At 43.1% G+C, this 20,995-nt stretch overlaps 1 protein-coding gene across 1 annotated transcript in view; it reads right to left on the reverse strand.

Moving 5' to 3' along the window:
* Positions 1–5,578, reverse strand: part of NRG2 (neuregulin 2) — a 217,325-nt gene extending 211,747 nt beyond the window's left edge. Inside the window, exon 1 of the mRNA XM_004381152.2 lies at positions 4,715–5,578. Coding sequence (XP_004381209.1) covers positions 4,715–5,423 — 709 coding nt within the window. The 5' untranslated portion in view covers positions 5,424–5,578. The remainder of the gene's footprint in view (positions 1–4,714) is intronic.
* Between the last annotated feature and the right edge of the window lie 15,417 nt (positions 5,579–20,995).

Genomic DNA, 20,995 nt, shown 5'->3' on the forward strand with positions numbered 1-20,995 from the left:
AGTGTACTGGTTACAGGGAAAAGAGGCCCCTTTCGCTAGATACTTCAGATAGAAAAGGACTCAGTGATAATAGGAACTAGGTGGTTAAAATCTTGGGCTAGGTTTAAAAAAAACATGTATTACCTGGGTAAGAATTTACCATAAAATTGGCTTAATGGCAGAAATAGCTTTTTTTAATCTGTTAAAAGAAAAAGATAAGACTATTCTGAAAAACATTTTGCTTCTAGGAAAAGACATTCAAAAATATTTTATTTTACAATTGCCTTAGAGCTGGGTAGCTGAAGACAGGGGTGAGAGGGAGAATTTTTACCATATATCCTTATGTAGGAGCCCCGGTGGCGCAGTGGTTAAGAGCTCGGCTGCTAACCAAAAGGTTGGCAGTTTGAATCCACCAGCCACTCCTTGGAAACCCTAGAGGGCAGTTCTACTCTGTCCATAGGGTCGCTATGAGTTAGAATCCACTCGATGGCAACGGGTTTGGTTTGGTTTATCCTCATGTATTTTCTGAATCTTGAGCCATATAAATGTGTTACAGATTCAAAAATATAAGCACAATTTTATAAAAAAGTTAACTTGATGTACTTGCTATTAAGAAATAAAATTAAAATGCCCTAGATGATAGAGGATAGTAAAGAGGAAGCACGCTTGCATTGCCTGGAGACCAGGAGGAAGTTAATATATCACCCTCTCTAGTTTCCAAACTATTTGTTAATTCAAACTGATAGTTATTTTATTTTTGTTTAAACATGGGGGGAGGGAGCAGTAATCTACGCTTAAAAAAAGGTGGGGGGTGGTCTTCTGGAGCAAGACCTTTCTTATCCACCGCTCAAATCCCATTAACATTAATCAGCACAATGATTAAGCACATTGTGGTTAAGTACTCTAACTGATAACAGACTCCTTTGGAAAAAAGGTTCCCATAGCGACAGGTAAAGGCTATCATCAAACTCAGTTTTTCAGAATAGGACTTGATGTCACAGATCAGAGAGTTAAGACTGTTTTAGTATTAATCTGGAGGCTTTCTTTTTTACCTTCACTTGACTTCCATTCAAAAGATACTTATGGAGACATCTTCTGTAAGCCAGGCACAAGACTAAACCCTAGGGGCAGGGGAGGTAGGAGAAAGAAGACTTTAAAGGTAAGATACGGTGCATGTCCGTCCCCACAATCTGCTGAGGGAAGCAATCCCTAAATGAAACAATGACACTATGATGGTAACTCAACCCCTAAATCTATAACCCAGCCTGTCCCCCCTACTAGGGCTGGTCAGTTTCTAATCTAGTTTCACTTTCCTGTCTTCAAGCTGTAGCACAGCTGGGTTTCCAGCTGGCTGGGGAAGAAAATATTCTTTAAATAAACAGCATTTCAAAAATATGCAGTCGCTTTGCCATACTGTTTTTTGTGAACCACCTTCCTCTAATATATGAATCTAGGTGCCAAATTGATTAAAAACTATCCTAAAGAGTGTAAAGTCCCCCCAAAACACCTTTTCCATTTAAACAAAAAAGTATACTATACACTGGAAAACTAAAATCAGAAAGTTCCAAAGGAAGATGTGATCTTTCTTTTTTTTTATGCTGTCTACTGCATCTATTCAATAAAGAAACAACTTAAAAACATGTACATATACAGGAAAGCAGCAAGATAGGGAGTAATTATACCAAAATATATGCAACCTTCTTTAAAAATGTAGGACTATTTGCAGAACAAGATGCTTTCATAGCACTGTGCAGAATTGCTAATCTCTTTAAGACCTTTCTAACTCTTTTTCCTCTTCTTTCTACAGAAGGCACAAAAAACATCCCAACGTATGCACTCTTGTTAGAAATGCAAACATTTTACTCAACTCTTTACCACCAGAGATAGTATTTTTGGATGAATAATACACATTAGATCTATAAAAATGCCTCTGTGGCAGATATTGCTGTTCTAGCAAAAGCCCTATCTACCACTTCCCAATTTAGATGGCAATCTTCAAGTCAACATTTAACAGTTTAGTTGAAATTACCATTTATGGGAACCTTCTAGGAGGGGTCCAGTATGACCCCTGCTTTCATGCTATTGAGGCCTATGCCAGCTTTAAGCACAATCTCTCTCTCCATATGGTACATTATCTCAAAGTTCTGGTCCCCCAAATCACAGCATTCTAGATAAAATCCCTAGGAGCTACACCTCTGGGAACCCAGGCACTCGGAGAGTTGAAACCAGCTAAACAAAGTAACAATTCAACCTCAGTTGCTCAATATAACCGCCATGATGACAGTTTACAAGTGCCAGTTTCCCTATTTTGCAACGGGAAAATCTGCTCCAAGGAGAAAATGTTCCCAGTGACCCTGTGGCCCGGAGGGCTTTCTTTAGAGATAGAAAACAGAAAATGAATTTGTTAGTTATTTCCCGCTGAGCACAAGGAAAGTGTTGTGGTTAGTTAGGATGATTTTGTTTCCTTATTTAATATACCATTACTGTTGCATGTTTGCTTTAACCACATGGTAGAAAATTTTAAAAATGCAGTTTATATTCTGTCATACCAGCGCCAATTCTACAAGTCTCTGCTCACAAATGTGGCCTTTAGTTTCTAATCCCCAAACTGACACTCACCTACATACTATCAGTTCAAAGCAAAATGGTTCGCGTTCTAAAACGTTTACTTCTGTACACCTTCCCTGCCCCTTGGTAATTTGTGCTATGTGAGGGCCTTCTCTTAACTAGTGATTTCAGTCCTAAATTTAGCTTTGTGAGAGCTAAACTACACATTCTATTTTACTAATATGAGATGGCCCTAGCCTAAAAGCAGACTATATTTCTGACCCCTAGGTCTTTCATGATTTCCACATTCAACTATTAAATGCTCATGAAAACTAACAAGACATAAATGATAAAGCATATTTTATTGGGGTAAGGGGGACAAGGGAAGCACAGAAGTTACTCTATGTCCCTATCTGACAATGACCATCAGGTCTTCAGTGGACCAGACCAGGGATTATGTGGAGATGTGAACTGTGCATATTCAGGAGCTACCCACCAAACAAAAGTCATCCTTGGACAAGCAAGGTTCAATAAATGTCTTTACTAGCTATTTCCCACTGCACAATACAGTTCCACAGCTCCCCAAGGAATCTCAGAGAAAACACTCACCAGAATAAAAAATTAGAAATTCTTATCTGGTCTCAACTTGTCATCATAAAACATTTCTGAGCGTAAAAACTAACATTAAACAGCAGTCAACAATATTCCTTGGAACGATGTCAGAGCTGACATTGCTGTTATCCCCAAAGTTCCTTTTCCTCCTTAATTAAGGCACTGTCAGGATTCTTCTGACTAATGTAAAGTGATCACCGTTTAACATGATGCCTAGATATGCTCCCACCACTAAACTCCTGAAATTTGCCTCATGAAGGGCATGGAAGAGGGAAAGCTTCCAAAATTCAAAGGCATTGATCTATAAAGATGAGGGCCGCAAAACTTCCTATGAGCTGTTACACATTCTTTGCTAGTCACTGCCTGTCTACACTACTCAGAATCAGTCGGTAAACTGGTAAACACACCAACTTCTATGAGAGTCCAGGATACCTGTCACAATTTAATGATAATACAGTTTAGAGAGTCCCACCAAATGCAACAAATTCAGCCTTAGTTGGGACAAAATGAAACCCCAATATGAATAAGCACAAGACAAGCTAACACAAATACTCAAGTGTGGGACAAGCTAGTTTGAAATATCCTACTGAGAAGTAAGTACGTCAGGGACAAGAAGAAAAACCTCTTTTAAACGGGCATTCTTTTAACTTCCGTCATGGAAGACTCCATTCTCAGCTGCACAGATGTACAGATTTCAGAGTGTTTTGTTTCTAATCACCTGCATTCCTGTGCAGTACACAACACTGTGATGATGAGAGATGCAGTCGATACATCCTGCCAGCAAGATGTCAGAGCTGAACTTAACAGCGTTCAGCAGAAGTAAGTTGCTCTGTTTCATCATCACAACCAATAGACCTAGTTAAGAGCTCAGGGAAACAGCCAAAAGCGGTGTTGGCTCTCTAGCGCTGGAGATTAAGAGGAGGCTCTGCCATCCCCTTAGCTAAAACAGGCAGTCAACACGGAGAAAAAAGCCCGAGCCACATGGAGGACGGAAAACAGTAGCAGAAAAAGTCCAACTCTGCCTGCGCCAGCGGTGTCGATGAGCATAGCAGCGAGCCCAGGAGAGGGAGGAGGGGGCAGGGGCGATCATTCCCCAGGAGAACTTGTAAGCGAAGGCCTTCACAGCCTGGGAGTCTGCCCAGCTGCTCCTGCAGACCCTGCCAGCCTGGGCCAGGCAGGCCCTGCGAGCCAAGATGACCAGGCCTCCGAGGGTCACTCCTGACTCACTGAGCCTCGGGCCAGCACCGCCTGGACCTCTCCGTTTTTCCTACCGCTACTGGTCTATGATGGCAGCTTTCCAGCCCCACATGCCATTCATCAGCCGCAGATCCCTGCTGGCACAGGCCGGCGCCTCCCCCCGCCCCCCACCCCTGGCACACTTTGAGCCAGATCCTCCTTCTCCCCCACCCCAAGCCCCTCACCCATCCGTGCCCGGCGCCCTGCCCAGGAGCGGCCCCACCCCCCAGCGGCCGGCCACTGCCAGGCCCGGGCACCTGCAGCACCTCCCCACACCACCCCCATTCTCCACCACCTCGCCCCTCCCCCCTTTCTTTAGCCGAGGGAGGGGGCGACTCACCGCAGTCAGTGCACAGGATCTTGCCCACCTCTTTCTTGAGGTTTTTGCCGTTGGTATCGAGGGGTGCAAAGGCCGTCTTAAAGACTAAGGGCTGCTCGGTGGGCTCCAGGAAAAAGATGTAGCGCTGGTTCCTTTCCAGCGGCGCACAGGAACCCACGCTGATCACCTGCTCGCGCTGCAGCCCCCCGCTCCGGAGCGGCCACTTGTCCAGCACCTTCACCAGCGCCACCCGACCCGAGCCGGGCGGCTCGCGGGTGCTGTTGGAGCTGGAGCCGCCGGCCGGGGCCAGCCCTTGTACCCTGCCCTCCACCACCACGGGTGACTTGTACGCCTGGTCCTGCACCGACTTGAGGCTGGGCGAGTAGCAGGCGAGCGACACACCGAAGAGCAGCATGGAGAAGCCGGGGGCCGGGTCGCGCCTCATGCCGCCGGCGGCTGCGGCTCGCGAGCGGGCGGCGGCTCTCCGGGCTGTGGGGCTGCGGGGCTGCGGCTGTTGCGACGGCCGCGGCTCTGGGGGCGCAGCGGGACGGGAGATGCTGCTGTTGCTGCTGCTGCCCCTCTCGCAGCTGCTGCCCCTCTCGCTGCTGCTGCTCCTCTCGCTGCTGCTGCTGCTGCTGCTGCTGCTGCTGCCGCTGCTGTCGCTGTAGCTGCTGCACCGAGCCTTCTTCAGTGGCGGCGGCGGCAGCGCTGAGCAGCAAACCTGCCGCATCTGGCCAGGCCATTTGGGGGGCTCCGCCGCTCCGCCGCTCCGCCGTCGCCGCCTTGGGAGGGGAAAAAAAACCCCCGCTGGAAAACCGGAAACAGCGTAACGTTAGCGCCTACCAGCCCTCCACCGGCAGCCGGGGAGGTGGCCAAGCTAGGACAGGGGGCAGGCGGCAAATGGGCCGCGATGCGCAGCGCGGCGCCGCGCAGCGCTCCCACCCCGCGCTCCAGGACCGGGAGGAGGATGCGGAGGATGGGACGCCCGCCCACTTGCTCTCTCGCGCCCCCTCTACCCCCGGACCGAGTGAGGAGCGCGGCTTCTGCAGTGGAAGCTTGGGACTGCACTGCTTTAGTGCCCAGCCTCAGGGCCCGCAGGGGCGCGGGAGGAATCGCGCTACCCTTTGCTCTTGGAAATTTATCGGCATGACAGTGTGGTCGTGCGTGAGGAGAGATTAGAGTAGAGATAACAGATCCTGGCACCATCCTATGAACGTGGGAGTGGGAAACAAGGCGTGACCCAGCCTTTGGCTACGCGCTGTAGAAGCCAGGGAGGTTGCTACAGCCCGAGTGACGGCTTCTTGCCTCCAGGACCGTTCCCTTCCCTGGGAGGACCCTAGAGGCCTGCCCCTAATCTAGTCCACGTGCTCGACCCCGGCACCGCTTGGGGAGCGCTGGGGAGTCGATTTGAGGTGGGGGAAGATTCCAACCTCAGGTCATTTTGGAAAGGGATGGAGTGACATGGAGTCCTTTCCTGGAACTGAGGACACCTAAGCAGGGGTGCTGGTTAGGAGAGGGTCCAGTCCCCAATACTCGGGTTTTTTTTTCTTTCCAGCAGCGAAGCAGGACCAGGCTACGGGCTATACAATCTTATATTCTCTTAAAAAGCCACTCCCTAAAGGAGGTGGGGGAAACTTCTTGAGAGTCAACCCAAGAGTCAAAGCCAGAGCCTGTCAGAGGCCAGAGGCTACTCCATGGGGAATAGTTTCTTTCTAAAAGGCTGGTGCTTGCAGGAGGCAGTAGCGTTTGCTCCAATGGAGCCAGTGTCTGCTTTTAGAATATAGGTCCATGATTCATCTTCCTTCTACCAATGAAGGTCCAGAGACTTATTATTCCCCAATCTTTACCCTTGAAGTAAGTTGAGCTCAGAAATTCCAGTGATGTCTCTGAGAATTTTATCCCTGTGTGCCTCCCTCACTTTCCCCCCAGGAAACTGGCCCAAGGATGTCTGACTTAGGAGAGAACTGCTATTCTGGAAAGGAAGCTCCTAGACCTTTCCTCCTAGCTGTGTAAGAGATAACCCAACTCCAAATTCATTATAATTATTAATGGCACTGTTTTAATTCATTCCAATAAGTCCTTTAGTCTCATCTTATTCTCCCCTATCCAATCAGTCGCCAAGTCCTTTGGCTGTAGTATTAAAAATCTCCAACTTACCTAGTTCCTCTTTGACCCTGCTGCAAATGTCTCAGGCCCAGGTCCTCCTCATCTCTCAGCTGGACTATGGCAAAGCCTCCTAGCTTATCCCACACCTTTAACCTCACCTCCCTCCTCCAGTCCTACCACCAGCCAGAGAGATCTTTCTAAAAATAAAATGTAAATATGATTTAGCCATGCCACTGCTCTCAGGAGTAAAGTCCAAACTCTTCAACATGGTATGCAAGGCTCTTCATGGGGCCTCTCTACCTTGTCAGTTCCGTATCCTGAGAGCCAACCGCCTACCCTAGCCATCTTCAGTACATTGTGCTGTTTCTTGGTGTGCCTGTGTACATGATGTCTCTTGTGACCAGAAAGTCTCACCTCTACCTTGTCCACCTGGAAAACTGTTCTTTCCCCCAAGACACAGCACAAGCATTATACCTCATCTCCCCTTCCTACACACCCAACATCATCCCCACCACCATACACATACATGATGGAATGAATCCATTCCTCCTCTGTGCTACCATGAGCCTCATACATGCTACTATCATGGCACTGATCCATACTGTTCATCTAGCAGCTATTAGTGGATCTGCATCACCCATAAGACCAGGTACCTTAATGGCAGAGCCTACGTCTTATGAGGAGTCCTGGTGGTGCAGTGGTTAAACTTCAGCTGCTAACCAAAAGGTTGGCAGTTCAAACCCACAAGCTGTTCCGCAGGAGAAAGATGTGGCAGTCTGCTTCCATAAAGATTTATAGCCTTGGAAACCCTATGGGGAAGTTCTGCTGTCCGATAGCATCACTGTGAGTTGGAATTGACTCGATAGCAACAGCTTTTTTTTTTTCCCCTTAAGAATTTTTATTGAAATTTAGTCTGATTAAAAAAAAAAAAAAGTTTCCTTTTTCTTTCCAGCACATTCTTTCTTTTTTGTTTTTTGTGCTCTAGGTGAAAGTTTATAGCTCAAGTTAATTTCTTATACAAAAATTTATATACATATTATTATATGACACTAGTTGCAGTCCCCACAATGTGACAGCACACTCCCCCTTTCCACCCTGGGTTTCCTGTGTCCATACAACCAGCTTCTGTCCCTTCCTGCCTTCTCATCCTGCCTTCAGACAGGAGCCACCCATTTGGTCTCGTGTACCTACTTGAACTAAGAAGCACTCTCTTCACGAGTGTTATTTTATGTTTTATAGTTCAGTCTAATCTTTGTCTGAAGAGTGGGCGTGGGAAATGGTTTTAGTTCTGGGCTGAGTGTCCAGGGGTCGTGGCTTCCAGGGTTCCTCCAGTCTCAGTCAGACCATTAAGTCTGGTCTTTTTACATGAATTTGAGTTCTGCTCCACACTTTTCTCCCGTCCATCATGGACTCTCTGTTGTGTTCCCTGTCAGGGCATTCATTGGTGGTAGCCAGGCACCATCTAGTTCTTCTGGTCTCAAGCTGATGGAGTCTCTGGTTTGTGTGGCCCTTTTGTCTCTTGGGCTATTATTTGCCTTGCGTCTTTGGTGTTCTTCATTCTCCTTTGCTCCAAGTGGGTTGGGACCAATTGATGCATCTTAGATGGCTGCTAGCAAGCTTTCAAGATCCCAGATGCCACTCACCAAAGTGGGATGCAAAACATTTTCGCAATAAACTTTGTTATGCCAATTGACCTAGACGTCCCCTGAAACCATGGTGGCCAGACCCCAGCCCCAGCTACTCTGTCTCTCAAAATGTTTCCCTCAAATGCATTCAGGAAACCTCTTAGCTTTTGGTTTAATCCAGTTGTGGTGACAGGTTTTTTATGTCCTATTAGTCTTTGGATTCCTACCTTTGCATCCCTTTGCACAGAGCCTGACATAGAATAAGGATCAGCAAATCTCCAGGGGAGGAAGGAGGGAAGAAAGAAAAGAACTGAAAATTAGTTCCCTTAAAGACATCAAGCAAACCTTGTTGGACCCTTCAACGCTGCTCCCCCTTTTCACTCTCATAGACCACAAATCTCATAAATCACTGAACATTGCTAGAGGGAAGATCATCTAACTTTACCCTCTCATTTTTCAGTTGAAGAAACCGAGGCCTAGAGAGGAAGAGTGACTTGCTCCAGATCACACAGAGCCAGGGCTATACTCAGTCTTCTGTTTCTGAGACCAGAGTCATGGTGAAGAGCTGGGGCTCTGGAGTCAAACAGAACTGAGTTTCAAACCAATTTTGTAACTTACTAACTTTGAGAGGAGGGTATTTCACTTTCTGGACCTTAGTTTCCTCATCGGTGTAATGGAGATTATAAGAAGGTATACCTCATAAAGCTGTTTTTTGTTCATTAATTTAATGGAATGTGCCAAGCACTGTGCTCTGTGCCAAGCACTGGGGCACTGTTCTCTGGGTATACTATAGTGAACTGACACTGTTCCTGCTCTCAAAGCTCATACTGTGGGTGGAGAGACAGCAGTAAACAAGTAGACAAATAGGTAACTAATTACTTACAGTGATGAGTGTCCTGAAGGAAATAAACAGGATGAAACGATAGAGAATAATGGAAAGGGGAGAGGGTAGGTCTACTTGGATAAGGGAAGGCTTCTCTGAGGAGATAACATTTAAGCAGAGACTAGAAGGATAAGAAGGATGTAAATTATGTGAGATAATATGTGTAAACTGCTTAGAACAATGCCTGGTGCAGAGTAAGAGCCAACATCAACACAAACTATTATTGCTATTTTACCTAGACTGGCAGGTCCCAGTCTAAGAGCTGAGAATCTCTAAGTGGCACGTAGTTATTGCACACTAGGATTTTCTGTAAATTAAAAAATGCAGTGCAATTTTTCAATAGCAGAAACTGTTGTGATGAATAAAAATACATAGTCTCTCTTTTTTTACAGATCAATTTTAAAGTGTTAACAAGACATTGTTAAGTTAAAAAAAAGCAAAATGAAGAAGAGTGGTAAAATATGCTACCTTGTGTCTTTTTACAAAAGGCTATATATGTGAATATTGGTAATGCATAGATTATCTCTGAAAGGACACAGAAGAAATTAAAGCAATAGTTGCCTCTGGGGAAGGGCACTAGGTGACTGAGGGACAGCGGTGTGAGAGGGTAGTTTGCATGGTATTCCCTTTCGTAACTTGTGAATTTTGTATCAGGTACATGCACTACCTATTCAAAAAATGTATACAAAGAGGAGACCCTCAATTTTTTTTACTGCTGCTGAATTTTTATCATGTATTTTCTCAATTAAAGGCTACTTAAAGTAGATCATTATGTGAGATTTCCTGAAAGTTTTTTTACCTTAAGGTGCGATTCTCATGCTGAGAGGGGTTGGGAACCACTGCACTAAAATTTTATCCTCTTCAGAGAGCCTTAGAACCCAAAGGTGAGTTTTCAGATCCTAACAGTCTACTAGAATTTCTGCATCCACAGAAGTGGGGACTTAGGCAGAGACTTCTAAAGGGAAGAAAGGTACCTGCCCAGATTTCCTCAAGGTGCCATGTGTAGGAGGGTAAGCTTCCAGAATTAGCCTCAGCCATTTGTTATATAAGGGCGAGGTATTCGGATTCCCAGAAGGACTGCCTAATTCTGTATTGAATTTTTCCTGGGATCAAAGTGAATTAGTACACATGTATTAGAAAATAAACGTGGTATTCTGAACCTACAAATTCTTCATCCTAATTCAATAAGTGATATAATAAAAATAATAATAACTACCATATCTAATGGCCTATCATGTGTCAGGAGGAGCCCTGGTGGCGCAATGGTTAAGAGCTTGGCTGCTAACCAAAAGGTCGGCAGTCCAAACCCACCAGCTGCTCCTTGGAAACCTTATGGGGGCAGTTCTACTCTGTCCTATAGGGTCACTATGAGTCGAAATCTACTTGACGGCAACGGGTTTGGTTTTTTTGTTTTTTATGTGTTAGGAGCTTCATGTTTATTATTCCCATGCCTCAACAACTCTGCATTTTACAAATTAGAAAGACTTCTAGAGGTTTGATAACTTGCCCACACAACAGGCAAAGTTGAGACGCCACTCCAGGCTCGCTCAGAGCCAAAGCACTTGCTTTTCCCATGCTACCACCATGTGGCTCTGAGTGAGAGGCGTGCTCTCAGCCTCACTTTCATTGTCGTCTGAGTGGTCACTAATCTTTTCAGACTACTTCCACAAATGTTATACTATTTGAAAGCATGACACTGGAGAGTAGGTGATATAAGCACCGTTTTACAGATGAGGAAAATGAGTAACTAAGAGAATATAAGTGACTTCACCAAGATCACAAAGCTATTGATAGAGCCAAAAATTGCCACAAACTCAAGCTCACACTGTTGAACAGAACCATAAGGAGAAATGGAAGTCAGACCTGTTCACTACACCATCCTCACCACAGGGTAGTGAAAAAACTGGTTTATGGTAGCAGTAGGCTGTGTCACTATACAATAATCACAGAGAACAAAAACAGAAGTAGACAGAATGGTATAGACATTCTGAATTCAAGATAGAACACCCACATGAAAAGCTTGGCTTCTCCTCTCAGATCCCTCCCACACAAGATGGGCTTCTTCCAGCTTTAGCCAGTTTAGCAGGCCAGAAGGGGCCATGGATCAGGATACATAACTTACCACATCCAGGAAACGTGGCTAGTCAAGCAGATACATAGGGCCTTTATGTAGTCACTGAGTTTCACAAGTCAAGTCAAACACTTTGCAGGACAGCCTTGCTTTCTAAATAAAGACATTTTGTAAACTTTTTTTTTTCTCCTTTTGAGATCTGTTTTCTAAATTTGGCTTCCAGAGTCACTCTCAGGTTCTGTGTGGTTAATTTCTTTCCCTCCAGGGATTTTGAAACAAGGGACCAAATAGAAAACAGGTTTTGAGATCTAAGTGTTCGAGCAATGGGAAGGACTTTAGCATTGATGTAGTTCAATGCTCTCCTTTACAGATGAAAATTTAGAGACCACAGAGTTGGTTTCATTTGCTCAACGTCACACAGCTCAGTTGATGGCGGAAATAGTACTGAAATCCTGACTTCTTGCCTAGTGCTCTTTTTTCTACTTTTCAATATCCTGACTCCACCCTGAGTGGCCTACAAGCCTGAGCAAATCACTTAGCCTTCCTAAACTTTAGTTTCCTCCCCAAGAAAATTAGGCTAATATATCTGTCTCTTAGGGTTTTTGTGAGGGTTAAGTGAGATAATTAATGCAAAATGCTTCACACTGTACCTAGCACATAGTAACTGGCTAACAGTGTAGGCAACAGGGTCAGGCAGCCTAAGGTTGAATTCCAGCTCTGCCACGTATGAAGCTGATGTTTTGGCCTAGTTACTTAACTTCTCTGTGTCTCAGTTTCCTCAACCATAAGATAAGTATAATAATTGTTCCTATCTCACTAAAATCGTTGCAAGTCAAATAAAATAATATATGTAAGCCACTTAGAATAATGCTTGGCATATGGTAACTACTATTGTTTATTGCCTTGTGCCATCGAGTCAATTCTAACTCATGATGACCCCACATGTTACAGAGTAGAACTGCTCCATAGAGTTTCTTGGCTGTAATCTTTACTGAAACAGATCACCAGGTCTTTTCTTCCACAGTGAGGTTGGGTGGCTTCAAACCACCAACCTTTCAGTTACACCAACCTCCCAGTTACCGGCTGAGTGCAAACCGTTTGCACCACTCAGGGACCTAGCTGTTGTTAGTCTGACTATAATAACCATTTTTAAGTAGCCATACTTTGCCCAAAATTCAGCAGTTTTAAAATCATCCATTTTCATATGTCTTGGACACACGCTAAAATTCTTAACAGAGACTGATATTCTGTTTCCTAACAGTCTCATCATGGGTAGTCCCAGCTCCCAAATAAGAGAGGTCATGGACTGTGTCAAGAGTCCAGGGATTTCCACTCCCCATACAATCGCAATTTGCTGACTAGGGCAGCAGCCCCTCTGTCTCAGTTGCTCCATCTGGGATTATAATACTTCTTTCTTTGTAAAGTGCTTTGAGACCTTTGGATGAACAGTACTATGTGAGCACACATCTCTTTTCCAGATCTCACTTTTAGATTCAAATCCAGAAGCCCCCTAAAATAGACCATAGCAGAAGTACAATCAGGACACAGATGTATCTGTCCTGTAGTTTCACAACTAGGTAATATGTTCATGCTTGGCACCATCACTAGTTTTCCTCTACATGTCGCAGCACATCTAATTTGGATTGGGAAAAAATGAGACGTCCTCAAGCTGCATGTTGTCGCTGTTTTTTCAAAGATGCCTTCCCCCGCTTCCGTTTTCCTGGTTTGTGTATTTAGAATCCTCTCCTGAGGTCAACAGGAATTCTGAGGTTGATTCAACTCTGTGGGCGTGAGGCAGGATGAGAAGAAATTATTCTCTTATTCCCAAATCCTCAGGCTAGTGAGCCTTTGAGTGTCCGATTTCACCTGATTTCTACCTCATAATTCAGATCATGTGCATTTTTTTTCATTTGGTTCCTATAGACTTTCATCGGAGGTCAGTAACTTTCGGACTTTCCTTTTCTTGAGTCTTCTTTACAATTTGTAAATTTATTTATTCATTCTACCAAAAAGCATTTATTGAAAACCTATTATGCATAGCATTGGCCCAATGCTGAAGAAATAATAGCCCATGGTTCCTATTAGGGCTAAAATCTAAGCAAAATTAGAGCCAGGTGCGCTGTTATCAGTTGCACTAGCACCTGCCCTAGTTCTCCTACGCGCCCCCCCACCCTCTCCCTCCTTTAATGTCATCCCTCCCCTTTGCCTCTCAGAGGCTCAGCATTCCACTGCACTCAGCCCTCCCAGTTCTGTTTTCTGGGGCCAGAGAGAGTATGTTCTGCAAATGCTAGGCCCTCCATACTTGCTGAATATGATAAATTCAATTACACTAAGGGATAAATAACTGTTAAGACTTAATGTATAACTCCTCTAACGGTCATTAATTTATTCATTCCAGAAGTATTTTTAATGCCTGGTCTGTACAATGCTTTATACCAGGTGCTGAGAATTCAAGGGTAAATAAGGCACACGAGTTCTCTGCTCTTAAAGAGCTTACACTCTTAAGAGGAGACAAAGGGGAAATGGTAAATTTAAAAAATTCAGTGAGAGAGATAGCGTATGATTGAACTGAAAGTAACTAGAATAGAATACTACTTACAAGGATGACCTCTATAAGGGCGCAATATTTGAATAGAGGTCTGGAGGATGAAAAGGAGCCAGCCACACCAAAACCTGGGAAAAGGTAGAGGGAAGAATATCATGAAAAGGACCAGAAACAATAACAAGCTTGACATGATCAAAGTACAGAAGGAAGGCCAGTGAAGTTGGGGATTGTTATAACAAGGAGGAATTGTGGTACTGGATGAGGTTAGAGAGATAAGTAGGGATCAGACTCATGCTGGGTCCTGTAAACTATGATACGTTTAGATTTTATTCTGAGTACAATGGGAATTCACTGGAGGGTTTAAGCAGAAGAGTGATATGATCTCATTTATATTTAAAAGAGATCACTCTAAGATACGGAGCAGAGACTATAATGGTGCAAGAGTGGAAGCTAAGACCAATTAGGAAGCTGTTGCAGGACTCTAGGTGGCTTAGACTGGAGTAGTGACCAAAACTAACCCATTGCTGTCAAGTCGATTTCGACTCGTAGCCACTCTATAAGACAGAGTAGAAATGCCCCCATAGGATTTCCAAGGCTGTAATCTTTATGGAAACAGACTGCCACATCTTTCTCCCACAGAGTAGCTGGTGGGTTTGAACCACCGACCTTTTGGTTAGCAGCCAAGTACTTAACCACTGTGCCAAGAGGGCTCCTTAGGGTAATGACAATGGAGATTTAAAAAAAGGATGAATCCGAGATAAAATTTGGATAGACCAACAAGACTTGCTGGTAGATTGGATGAAGTAAGTGATGAAAATAGGATAATCAAGGACAGCTCAAGTTCCTGACTTGAGCAACTGGGCAGATGATGGTGCCATTTATTGAGAGGGGAAACTCAGCAAGTAACCTAACTTGGGAGTCAACATACAGACGGTATGTAGTGATGATAATAAAAAGAGAAGGCCGATAGGAAAGAAAGTCTAAGACAGCACTGTCCAACAGAAATATATGTGAGCCGCAGATGTGAACTACATATGTAATTTTAAATATTCTAGTAGCCACATTTTAAAAAGTAAAAAAAGGTGAAATTCATTTTAATAACCCAATACACCTAAAATATTATTATTTCAACATGTACTCATATAAAAAATTAATGAGATATTTTACATTATTTTATTCATACAAAGTGTTTGAAATTCAGAGTGTATCTTATGCTTACAGTATATCTCAATTCACACTAGCCACATTTCAAGTTCTTAATAGCCGCTTGTGGGCGGCGCAAGTCTAAAAATTAGCCCTAGAGCAATCTGCCATTTACAGGTGGAGCACAGGAGGAGGAACCAGGAGGAGACGAAGAGAATGGTGTCATGGAAGCTGAGAGAAAAAAGTATTTTTCAAAGGGACTGATCAGTTGTGTCCAATATTTATGAGAGGCTGAGTAAGATGAGACGTAGCAATAGAATTCAGCAACATGGAGGTCACTGATGACCTTGAATAAAGCTGTTTCAGTGGAGTGATGGCTTCCTGGGAGGAAGGCAGAATGGAGTCAATGGAAGGTAAGAAAGTGGTGACAGCCAGTGTAAACAACTCTTTCAGAAAGTTTTCCTGTGCAGAGGAGCAGAGAATGAAACATTAGTTGTGGAGGGATTTTTTACTAAAATAGGAGATGCAAGAGCATGCTGTCAGCCACCACTTGTATATCAGTTTGTCATACTGTGGTGGCTTCCATGTTTCTGTGATGCTGGAAGCTATGCTACCAGTATTTTAAATACCAGCAGGGTTTCAGCAGAACTTCCAGACTAAGAGAGACTAGGAAGAAGGACTTGGCGATCTACTGCTGAAAAAAATTGGCCAGTGACAACCTTATGAACAGAAGTGGAACACTCTGATATAGTGCTGGAAGATGAGCCCCTCAGGTTGGAAAGAATTCAAAATGTGACTGGGGAAGAGCAGCCTTCTCAAAGTAAAGTCTACCTTAATGACATGGATGGAGTAAAGCTTTTAGGACTTTCGTTTGCTGATGTGGCATGACTCAAAATGAGAAGAAACAGTTGCAAACATCCATTAACAATCAGAACGTGGAATGTACAAAGTATGGATCCAGAAAAATTGGAAGTTGTCAAAAATGAAATGGAACACTTGAAGATAGATATCCAAGGCATTAGTGAGATGAAAGGGACTGGTATTGGCCATTTTGAATCAAACAGTCATATGGTCTACCATGCCATGAATGACGAATTAAAGAGGAATGGCATTATGCTTACTGTCAAAAAGAATATTTCAAGATCTATCCTGAAGTACAATGCTGTCAGTGATAGGATACTATCTATCTGCCTACAAAGAAGACCAGTAAACAGGACTATTATTCAAATTTATGCACCAACCACTAATGCCAAAGATGAAGAAATTAAATATTTTTACCAACTTCTGCGGGCTGAAATTTATGAAACATGCAATCAAGATGCATTGATAATTACTGGTGATTGGAATGTGAAAGTTGGAAACAAAGAAAAAGGATCAGTAGTTGGAAAATATGACCTTAGTATTAGAAACTACGCTGGAGATTGCATGATAGAATTTTGCAAGATCAATGACCTATTCATTGCAAATACTTCTTTTCAACAACATAAACAGGAACTATACACGTGGACCTCAGCAGATGGTCCTCACATACTTTGGTCCTCACATACGTGGTCCTCACATACTTTGAACATGTTATCAGGAGGGACCAGTCCCTAGAGACAGACATCATGCTTTGTAAAGTAGAAGGTCAGTGAAAAAGAGGAAGACCTTCAATGAGATGGATTGACACAGTGGCTGCCACAATGGGCTCAAACATAGCAACAATTGTGAGGATGGAGCAGGACCAGGCAGCGTTTTGTTTGGTAGTACATAGGGTTGTTATGCTTCAGAACTGACTTGATGGTGCCTAACAGTAACAGAGCATGCTGCACAAATGGTTAAGTGCTCAACTACTAGATGAAAGGTTGGTGGTTTGAACCCATCCAGAGATGCCTCAGAACACAGGCCTGGCGATCTGCTTCCAAAAGGTCACAGCCTTGAAAACCCTATGGAGCTTTTCTACCCTGCACACATGGTGTTGCCATGAGTCAGAATCCACTCAACAGCAATGAACAACAACAGAGCATGCTTGTATGCTAGTGGAAATGTTCCCATAAGAAGGAAGAAATTGTTGTGGGAGAAAAGGGGATAATTGAAGAAGGAAAGCCTTTTAGAAAATAAGAGGGGATAGCAAAAGAGCACAAATTGAGGAGCTGGTCTTTGACAGGAAAAGAGATTTTTCTATTATAACACAAAGGAAGACAGTATGGATACAGTATCAGAGAACAGATACAGATTAGTTTATAGATCTGGATAACAGGACTCTGCATTTTAACACAGGGTTGAAGCCATAAGGAAAAAAAAAGATATATAATTTAGGAATTATTAGCAAACTGGAAAGAAAAAAGGTAGTATGTGTGTGGAAGGGGAAAGGTGGGGAACTGTATTCTTTTTCTTTTCTTTCTTTAAAAAAACAAAATTTCATTTGATTGATATACAGTGAAGACTATACTTTCTCAAGGTCTGGAATGTTGGTGTCCACCCTCCAAGGTACCTCTTTCTCTGGATCAAGTTACCTAGGAAACCAATTTAGTAATCACAAAATTGCTTGATGATCAGAGTCTCAGAGCAAAGGCAATGAATAGTCTTGAGGTCATTTCATTCAAGCTGTGAAAAGACTGATGAACTATTGCTGACATATAACAGGGTAGACATGTCTGTCACATTCAGAGTCTCTCTTTCCTGAACAATATGGGAAACAAAGCAATAAAGTCCCGTGATCCAATTTGTGGGACAATCTACTTGAGGCCTATTTAATCGTACACCTATTTGGAAGTCTAGGCCTCTTTCATGCTGTTAAGAAATTTGAAAGGCTACTAGAGGGGAACTATATCAGGCAAGATCCAAGCAGAAAAAAGTATTCTGCTCAAAACCATTTATTGAAAATAATTTATTAAAGGGACTGTGATGGTTAAGATTTTGTGTCAACTTGGCTGGGCCATGATTCTCTGTGTTTTAATGTAATCACTTCCATGATTGAATATACTGTGAGTAGCCAATCAGATGAAAGGGAGTCTCCTTGCGGGTGTGGCCCGCATCTGTATATAAGCAGACGTTCTGGCTTTTTGCTTTCACTGGATCCTGCGGCTGCTTCCTGTCATCTCATCTCCCGTTCTTGGGACTTGAGCTGTCAGCTTATCTGCAGAACCTGGGATTTGTCGATCTGCACAGCCTGTGAGTGGGAGACCTGCTCTCCGACCTGCTGATCTTGGGCTTGCCAGCTTCTGCAGCTGTGTGACTTGGGAGAGGCCTCTACCCTGATCCATGCACTTGGGACGTTCTAGCCTCTACAATCACGTGAGCTGTTTCCTTGATACAATCTCTCTCTCTATATATATATTTATACACTTTACTGGTTTTGCTTCTCTAGAGAACCCAGCCTAAGACAGGGACTATTTACAAAGATGTGGGCAGAGTAAGTATGTAGAGGTACCCAGGGACTAGGAACAGTTGGAAAACTTTTCCTTTCCTAGACATGTGGCAGCAAGGTGAAGAAATAGTGTTCCTGGACCTTAATGAGTGTGGGAGCCACGTTGGAGGGGCTGGCAGGCAGCTACTGCAAGAATATGGCACCAAAGTAGAGAGAAGTGCGGAGAAGATGTACCCCATCTCTCTTCCTGCTCTTCCTCCTACCCCCATACCAATCTTCTGCTGAACTCCATTGGAAGACAGAGGGCAAAGGAACATGGGTGACGTAACTCATAGAGAACAATGCTCCACGGTTCAGAGGTCAGGGAAGGGTGGAGAGTAAATCTGGGGGGTAGGGGACAAACTAAGTATAATTTTCACAGGAAGACAAAATATTCTTACATGAAAAAATTAAAAACACAACTTAATGGGAATATAAATTATGAAGTATATACGGAACACTAAATATGTAGTAGAGATGAAAGAAAAGGAAAGCAAATCAAATCAGAGATTCACAATAAGATTATAGTAACTTTTAGCTTTCATTAATCTTTCTAATGCAACACACACACACACACACACACACACATATATATTTTACTAAATCAGAGATTGGGGAAGGGGTTGATTATTTTGTGTTACGTTTTATTAAAGAAAAAGCTTTATTTTCCCTTTTTCTATTGTATAGAAGGTGAAAACAATCCTAAATGAAAAAAAATTTTTGTTTGACTTTCTGAACAAAGGAATCCCGCAGATTTTTATCTCCTATTATCTTCAGTACTACTGCCCTACCCTCCCTTCACCTGCACCACTGGAAAGAGGCCTAAACCTCCAGGAGACACTGGATCACTGAAGCTTAAATTTAGACAAAAGCCTGATGCAACAGTTGAGGTCACTAAGCCTCTGTCACCATATGGACACAATCAGACAGAGAGCAAGACAGCATTGTGGTTAAGAAGGTAGGCTCTGAAGTCAGATTTCTTGGGTTTAAATCTTTATTCTATTACTTACTAGCTGTATGATCTTGGGTAAGTTACTTAACCTCTTATCCTCCACATCCTCATCTTTAAACTGGGAATGATAATAGTACCTATTTCACAGGGTTATCTTATAAGGTAAAGAACTTAGGATAAAAACCAAAACCAGTTGTCGAGTCAATTCCAACTCATGGTGACCTCATGTGTATCAGAGTAGAACTGTGTTTTCAATGGCTGATTTTTCAGGCCTTTCTTCCACGGCACCTCTGGTTGAATGCAAAACTCCAACCAGGATACTGTCTGCCATATAGCAAATGATTAAGCAGAGCCCATTTTCTGATTCTGAAGTGTTATGCAACAAACTCTATTTCTCTTTAATAATCTAGCTTTGGTCTCCTCCCCACATCTTTAGACTCTTCCGTAGGAATCTCTCTGTCTGTGTCGCTCTCTGTGTCTGTCTCTCTCACACGTACACATGCACGCACATACACATGCACATACTGGAGGCCTCATTTATAGCAAAGAGTATATGGGTACACTTTCATTCATTTACTCATTCATTCATATATTATTGAGCACCTGTTATGTTCCAAATACTGGACTAGGTGCTGGACATAGAATAAAAGTGAGCACAAACAAACACAGCCCTTGCCCCTAAGGAGCTTGTGATCCAGTGAGGGATATAGACATTAATCAAATTCAAATTACCACAAATGAAAACCGCACAGCAGGAGAAAACCTGTTAGTGAATTGTGACGTTGCAGCTCAGTTTTTTTCAGACATTCTTGAGAAAAGAAAGTGAACAGAATTCTGTGAGCTAAAAGTGAGACAGCAAGCTGTGCTGTCCAATATGGTAGCCACTAGCACATGTGGCTATTAAAATTTCAGTTAAAACTAAGTAAAAATTAAAATTCTGTTCCTCATTCACACATAGTCACACTTAAACTACTCATTAGCCATTTGTGGCTAGTGGCTACTGTATTGAACAGTGAAAATAGAGAACATTCCCACCATTGTACAAAGTTTTATTGGACAGCCCCGCAGGGGAGGCTCAGATGTGAAAGAAATTCCCATGGTCTAGAAAGGGGCCGTGGTGGACAAAAGTATGGAAAGTGCTATAAAATACAGAAACCATGGCAAGGATAAAGCTTGCCCACTGGAAACCATAATTTCTAGTAGACATAATGTTACCAGTATAATACAATGTTTCAATATCACATGGAATGGTTTCCCTACCATCTACTTCTGCACCAAAAATACTTTTCTTCAAAGGAATCTTTATATTCAATTTCAGATATTTTTTAGTTTGCAATTTTGTGATGTAAGTCCAGGGGAAAACAAAATTCACTTCGCAATGAATTATAATGTTTATGATCTAACCTTTTTTAAATGTATCTGTATGGGCCAAGTGATTTTTCCCAGAAATCACATTTTTTGTATCTATCAGTTAGCTCTATTTCATATTTTTCTGACTCTGCTCTTTCTTACTCATAAACATGCGATTTTACAAGTTTCCTTTTCTCCATTCTCTCAGCAGTACAAAGCTTTGAGTATCATTTCACATT

The sequence above is a fragment of the Trichechus manatus genome, unplaced genomic scaffold, assembly GCF_000243295.1.
Source record: "Trichechus manatus latirostris isolate Lorelei unplaced genomic scaffold, TriManLat1.0 scaffold00080, whole genome shotgun sequence".
Taxonomy (NCBI): domain Eukaryota; kingdom Metazoa; phylum Chordata; class Mammalia; order Sirenia; family Trichechidae; genus Trichechus; species Trichechus manatus.